The sequence below is a fragment of the Carcharhinus amblyrhynchos genome, chromosome 13 (genome assembly GCF_965287045.1).
Source record: "Carcharhinus amblyrhynchos chromosome 13, sCarAmb.v2.hapA, whole genome shotgun sequence".
Taxonomy (NCBI): domain Eukaryota; kingdom Metazoa; phylum Chordata; class Chondrichthyes; order Carcharhiniformes; family Carcharhinidae; genus Carcharhinus; species Carcharhinus amblyrhynchos.
Window position 1 is genome coordinate 76,305,262 of NC_137336.1, and position 7,237 is coordinate 76,312,498.

The window sequence follows — 7,237 nt, forward strand, 5'->3', positions numbered from 1 at the left end:
TTCACTGGACTCTGGGGTGGTTCCCGCAAATTAGAAAGCAGCAAATGTGACGCCGCTATTTAAAAGAGGTAGACAATCGGGTAATTATAGGCTGGTTAGCATAACTTCTGTAGTAAGGAAGATGCTTGAATCTATCATCAAGGAAGAAATAGCAAGACACCTGGATATAAATTGTCCATTGGGAAGACGCAACATTGGTTCATGAAGGGAAGGTCATGTTTGACTAATTTGGTGGAATTCTTTGAGAACATTACATGTGTGGCGGAAAATGGGGAACCTGTGGATGTGGTACATCTGGATTTCCAGAACTTATTTGAAAAAAATGCCTCACCAGAGTCTGCTACATAAGATAAAGGTGCACAGTGTTAGAGATAATGTATTAGCATGGATAGAGGATTGGTTAACTAAGAGAAAGGAAAGAATGGGGAGGGGGTAAAGGGGTGTTTTTCTGGTTGACGAACGGTGATTAGCAGTGTGCCTCAATGATCAGTGTTGAGACCACAGTTGTTTACAATTTATATAGATGATTTGGAGTTGGGGACCAAGTATAATATGTCAAAATTTGCAGATGATACTAAAATGAGTGGCAGAGCAAAGTGTGCAGAGGATACTGAAAGTCTGCAAAGAGATATATGTAGTCTAAGTGAGTGGGCGAGGATCTGGCAGATGGAGTACAATATTGGTAAATGTGAGGTCATCCATTATGGTATGAATGACAGCAAAATGGACTATTATTTAAGTGGTAAAAAATTGCACACGCTGCTGTGCAAGAATCTCAAAAGAGTTTATTTGCAGGTGCAGCAGGTAATTAAGAAGGCAAATGGAATTTTGTCCTTTGTTGCGAGAGGGATGGAGTTTAAAAACAGCAAGGTTATGTTTCAATTGTATAAGGTGCTATTGAGGCCAGACCTACAGTACTGTGTACAGTTTTGGTCTCCTTACTTGAGGAAGGATATACTGACACTGGAGGGGGTGCAGAGGAGATTCACTAGGTTGATTCCGGAGTTTAGAAGGTTGGCTTATGAGGAGAGACTGAGAAGACTGGGGCTATATTGGAATTCAGAAAAATGAGGGGAGATCTTTTAGAAACGTATAAGATTATGAAGGGAGTAGATAAAATCAAACAAGTTGTTTCCACTGGCAGGTGAAACTAGAACTGGGGGGCATGGCCTCAAAATAAGGGGAAGCAGATTTAGGAACGAGTTAAGGAGGAACTTCTTCACACAAAGGGTTGTGAATCTGTGGAATTCCCTGCAGAGTGAAGCAGTTGAGGCCACTCCATTGAATGTTTTTAAGGCAAGAATAGATAAATTTTTGAACAGTAAGGAATGAAGAGTTATGGTGAGCGGGTGGATAAGTGGAGCTGAGTCCACAAAAACAGCCATGATCTTATCGAATGGCAGAGCAGGCTCGAGGGGCCAGATGGCCTACTCCTGCTCCTAATTCTTATGTTCTTATCTAACATTCCCCCCATCCCCCCACCCTTCAGCTGACCTGCTGCTGGAAACCTCATTCATGTCAGAGGTCTCGGAGGGCAAATAGTTCAAAGGCTGGGCATTGCCAGAAGTGGTGGACCAGCTATGGAATATTTACACTCACACCATCCAAGCAACAGCCCCAGACAGGGTGAGAAACCCAAGTTAATTCATGTTCCCCCACTTCATCCCTTACACCCTCCATTTAGCCCAATCCCAAAATGAAAAGAGTCAACAGCAACAAGTAAACGTTTCAGAATGATTTTATTGAATCATGTGAGATGCAATTGCAGTTGAATCATTCAGTCGCTTTGCAGGGTTTTTCAGGAGAGTTTACAGTGGTGGATGTTCTATTCAGAACTCCAAATGCCTTTCAGCGAGTTCTGTTGCTTTGGGGACTGACACACCTTCACACACAGCAAGATTCCATGAGCACACTGTTCACTTTTTGTTTGGTCGAGATATTTTATTTGAAAGAGCTACAGGGTTTTTGACTGAATCATTCATTCTGGGGGTGTAGTTACTTCACTAGCTAGAATTTATTGCAGATTCCTAATTGCCGTTGAGAAGCTGGTGGTGAGCTGCCTTCTTGAATCATTATCTACGTGATGTAGGTACACGTACAGTGCTGTTAGGGAGGGAGTTCCAGGATTTTGACCCAGCCACAGTGAAGGAACGGCAAGTTATTTCCAAGTCAGGGTGGTGAGTGAGTTCGAGGGGAACTTGCAGGTGATGGTGTTCTCATGTATCTGGTGCTCTTGTCCTTGGTGAAGTTACAGATTGGAAGTTGCTGTCAAGGGATCTTTGGTATTTGCTGCAGTGCATCTTGTAAATGGTACACACAGCTGCTAATGTACATCAGTGGTGGAGGGAATGGATGTTTAAGTAGGTAGGTAGGCACCTTTGCTGTGTTCTCAAGGAGATAGAATTGCCTATCAGGTTCAAGGCGGCGGTGGGACAAGGGTCTGAAGGGTGAGCTGCTATGAGAATGGTGACCGGGAGCAAAAGTTGAAATGCAGATCTTATTCTGAAAGAGCATTCTCAGCAGAGAGAGGAGCAGGTGATACCCTGGGTGTGTGGCCCCCTAGAAATATGAAATCTCATCAAATAGTTTCTTGTCAGATTCAGTGCTTTCCAATGAAGGCTGGCCAAAAGTGTGGGGCAGAGGCTCGAACACACGAATATGTATGTAGTCATCACCATCACCAACAACAACCTTAAAAAAAGGGAGACGATCAGTTTTCATAAGCACTCCCTCAGTGCTACCCCTTTGACAGAGCAGCACTCCCTCAGTGCTACCCCTTCGACAGAGCAGCACTCCCTCGGTGCTACCCCTTCGACAGAGCAGCACTCCCTCGGTGCTACCCCTTCGACAGAGCAGCACTCCCTCGGTGCTACCCCTTCGACAGAGCAGCACTCCCTCGGTGCTACCCCTTCGACAGAGCAGCACTCCCTCGGTGCTACCCCTTCGACAGAGCAGCACTCCCTCGGTGCTACCCCTTCGACAGAGCAGCACTCCCTCGGTGCTACCCCTTCGACAGAGCAGCACTCCCTCGGTGCTACCCCTTCGACAGAGCAGCACTCCCTCGGTGCTACCCCTTCGACAGAGCAGCACTCCCTCGGTGCTACCCCTTCGACAGAGCAGCACTCCCTCGGTGCTACCCCTTCGACAGAGCAGCACTCCCTCGGTGCTACCCCTTCGACAGAACAGCACTCCCTCTGTGCTACCCCTTCGACAGAGCAGCACTCCCTCAGTGCTACCCCTTCGACAGAGCAGCACTCCCTCAGTGCTACCCCTTCGACAGAGCAGCACTCCCTCAGTGCTACCCCTTCGACAGAGCAGCACTCCCTCAGTGCTACCCCTTCGACAGAGCAGCACTCCCTCAGTGCTACCCCTTCGACAGAGCAGCACTCCCTCTGTGCTACCTAACGCTGTATCCTTCTCCAAGCCCTAGAAAACTCCCATCTGTTCTCCTCCAGTCCCTACAACTTTCCCTACCTAACCTCCAACTCCTACAAACCTCCCTCTCTGTAAACTCCCTCAATCCTTACAGCCCCTCTTATCTCTGTAACGTCCTCCTGTCTTCACAGCCCTCCCTAACTCTGTAACCTCCTCCAGTTCCTGCAACCCTCCCTATCTCTGTACCCTCTCCAGCCCCTGCAACCTTATCTCTGTTACTCCTCAAAAGTGCCAAAATTCTCTCTTTCTCTTCACCCCTTCCAGCCTGGACAACCCTTCCCATGTCTGTAAACTCTTCCAGCCTCTAGAATCCTCTGTACCTTTGTAATATCCCCAAATTTCCACAAACCTCTTGTCTTGATCTCCCACAAATCTGCCTCTTGTCAGTCCCAGACTTCTAATGGTGTCTGCCATGCCTTCTGCAGCCTGTATTCTAAACTCTAGAAACCCCTCCATAAATCTGTAGAACATGGCTTAAGATTTTACTGAGCTTTCTGCCTTTAAACAAGCTATTTCAAATGTGTCCGATATTCCTTTCGCTCTTCTCAAATTTTCTGTCTGAGTAAAATGCCGAGAATCCCGCATGATTTTCCTTTGATCAAACTGCAGCATAAATGCATGTTATATCTGTTGACGTACCTTCACAAAATGAACCTGGCCAGCGACCATCTGTGAGCGATATGAGATTGCATGAAATACGGAAAATGTTCTATTCAACATCTTTTCAGCTGCAGGCTTGAGCTGGAAACAACAAAAAAAAACAAGGGTTAGAAAGACAGGGACTGCCGCACCATGGGCTGGTCAGTGCTATGGGAGAGCCATACTGTCAGAGGGTCAGTGCTGGGGGAGTGCTGCGCTGTCAGAGGGTCAGTGCTGGGGGAGCGCTGCACTGTCAGAGGGTCAGTGCTGAGGGAGAGCCACACTGTCAGAGGGTCAGTGCTGGGGGAGTGCTGCACTGTCAGAGGGTCAGTGCTGGGGGAGCGCTGCACTGTCAGAGGGTCAGTGCTGAGGGAGTGCTGCACTGTCAGAGGGTCAGCTTGCAGGTGCAGCAGGTGGTCAGGAAGGCGAATGGGATGCTGGCCTTCATAGCGAGGGGGATTGAATATAAAAGTAGGGAGGTCTTGCTGCAGCTGTATAGGGCATTGGTGAGGCCGCAGCTGGAGTACTGTGTGCAGTTTTGGGCGCCGCACCTGCGCAAGGATATTTTGGCCCTGGAGGGAGTGCAGAGGAGGTTTACTAGGCTGATACCGGAGTTGAGGGGATTGAGCTATGAGGAGAGGCTGAATAAACTAGGCTTGTACTCGTTAGAGTTTAGAAGAATGAGGGGAGATCTCATTGAGACGTATAAGATGATGAATGGGATGGATAGGATAGAGGTGGAGAGACTCTTCCCGCTCAAAAAAGACAGTAGGACTAGGGGGCACAGCCTCAAGATAAAGGGGAGGCGGTTTAGAACGGAGTTGAGGAGGAACTTCTTCACTCAAAGGGTGGTGAATCTCTGGAATTCTCTGCCCGTTGAAGTGGTGGAGGCTGCCTCGCTAAATATTTTTAAGAAGCGGGTTGATGGGTTTTTGATAAGAGAAGGGATTGAGGGTTATGGGGAGAGGGCGGGAAAGTGGAACTGAGCCACGACAGATCAGCCATGATCTTATTGAATGGCGGGGCAGGCTCGAAGGGCTAGATGGCCTACTCCTGCTCCTATTTCTTATGTTCTTATGTTCTTATGTTCAGTGCTGAGGGAGTGCCGCACTGTCAGAGGGTCAGTACTGAGAGAGTGCCGCACTGTCAGAGGGTCAGTGCTGAGAGAGTGCCGCACTGTCAGAGGGTCAGTGCTGAGGGAGTGCTGCACTGTCAGAGGGTCAGTGCTGAGGGAGTGCTGCACTGTCAGAGGATCAGTACTGAGGGAGCGCCACACTGTCAGAAGGTCAGTGCTGAGGGAGCGCCGCACTGTCAGAGGCTCAGTGCTGAGGGAGTGCCGCACTGTCAGAGGGTCAGTGCTGAGGGAGTGCTGCACTGTCAGAGGGCCAGTGCTGAGGGAGTGCCGCACTGTCAGAGGGTCAGTGCTGAGGGAGCGCCGCACTGTCAGAGGGTCAGTGCTGAGGGAGAGCTGCACTGTCAGAGGGTCAGTACTGAGGGAGCGCCGCACTGTCAGAGGGTCAGTGCTGAGGGAGCGCTGCACTGTCAGAGGGTCAGTGCTGAGGGAGTGCTGCACTGTCAGAGGGTCAGTGCTGGGGAGTGCCGCACTGTCAGAAGGTCAGTGCTGAGGGAGTGCTGCACTGTCAGAGGGTCAGTGCTGAGGGAGTCCCGCACTGTCAGATGGTCAGTGCTGGGGAGTGCCGCACTGTCAGAGGGTCAGTACTGAGGGAGTGCCGCACTGTCAGACGGTCAGTGCTGAGGGAGTGCTGCACTGTCAGAGGGTCAGTGCTGAGGGAGTCCCGCACTGTCAGATGGTCAGTGCTGGGGAGTGCCGCACTGTCAGAGGGTCAGTACTGAGGGAGTGCCGCACTGTCAGAGGGTCAGTGCTGAGGGAGTGCCGCACTGTCAGAGGGTCAGTGCTGAGGGAGCGCCACACTGTCAGAGGGTCAGTGCTGAGGGAGCGCCGCACTGTCAGAGGGTCAGTGCTGAGGGAGTGCCGCACTGTCAGAGGGTCAGTGCTGAGGGAATGCCGCACTGTCAGAGGGTCAGTGCTGAGGGAGTGCCGCACTGTCAGAGGGTCAGTGCTGGGGGAGTGCTGCACTGTCAGAGGGTCAGTGCTGAGGGACCGCCGCACTGTCAGAGGGTCAGTGCTGGGGGAGCGCCGCACTGTCAGAGGGTCAGTACTGAGGGAGCGCCGCACTGTCAGATGGTCAGTACTGAGGGAGCGCCGCACTGTCAGAGGGTCAGTGCTGAGGGAGCACCGCACTGTCAGAGGGTCAGTACTGAGGGAGCGCCGCACTGTCAGAGGGTCAGTGCTGGGGGAGCGCCGCACTGTCAGAGGGTCAGTACTGAGGGAGCGCCGCACTGTCAGAGGGTCAGTGCTGAGGGAGCGCCGCACTGTCAGAGGGTCAGTGCTGAGGGAGTGCCGCACTGTCAGAGGGTCAGTGCTGAGGGAGTGCCGCACTGTCAGAGGCTCAGTGCTGAGGGAGTGCTGCACTGTCAGAGGGTCAGTGCTGGGGGAGTGCCATACTCTCAGTACTGAGAGGGTTCTGCTCATTCGTTCGCTTAGGTAATAAAGAGGTTATTGAAAGTTAAACACTCACTGATCTGACCATGGCCTGAATTTCACTGCTGACTGCTACTGAATGAGTGTCCAAACCACCCAAAGCTTGCTGTGTTGCCATTGTTACTGTCTCTGGTTCCCCTCTCTCCCTTTTTTTGGGCTCTCTCTTTCCCTCTACAGAGTGTTCCGCATTTTTAAAGTTTGCTCCCTCTTTGCTCCACCCCTCAGTGATGTTTCTGTTCATGAAGGAGATCTCTCTTTTGGTCTGGCTCCACCCTCAGTCTTCGGTCTTTGTTCAATGCCGCTGAACTGGAATGATTGGGTGGTGCTAATTCATGTTTGCTGCTGCTGCCTCACTCCCTGCTTTAATCACTTGAATTCCTGCATCACTCACTCTCCTCCTCCTCACTCATCCACCCTCCTCTCCCCTTCTTCCCATTTCTAATCCTCCCTCACTTTTTCCTTTTCTCCCTTTCTTCCACACTCTTACTCTCTCTCCACTTGATCCCTCTTCACTACACCTCTCTCTCTCTCTCTCTCTCCCTTCTTTCGGACCCCTCTCCCCTCCTCTGCCCCTCTCTTCATTCACCCTCTCTCTTCCTC

General features: G+C 50.9%; 1 protein-coding gene across 1 annotated transcript; it reads right to left on the bottom strand.

The window, feature by feature from the left end:
• Positions 1–1,720: 1,720 nt before the first annotated feature.
• LOC145351596 (cystatin-B-like) lies at positions 1,721–6,770 on the bottom strand. Its single transcript, XM_080201181.1, has 3 exons — positions 6,675–6,770; positions 4,075–4,176; positions 1,721–2,691 (listed from the first exon to the last, which is right to left on the bottom strand). Exons 1-3 carry the CDS (start codon positions 6,753–6,755, stop codon positions 2,560–2,562), a joined length of 315 nt encoding a protein of 104 aa, XP_080057307.1. The 5' UTR covers positions 6,756–6,770; the 3' UTR covers positions 1,721–2,559.
• Positions 6,771–7,237: the final 467 nt, after the last annotated feature.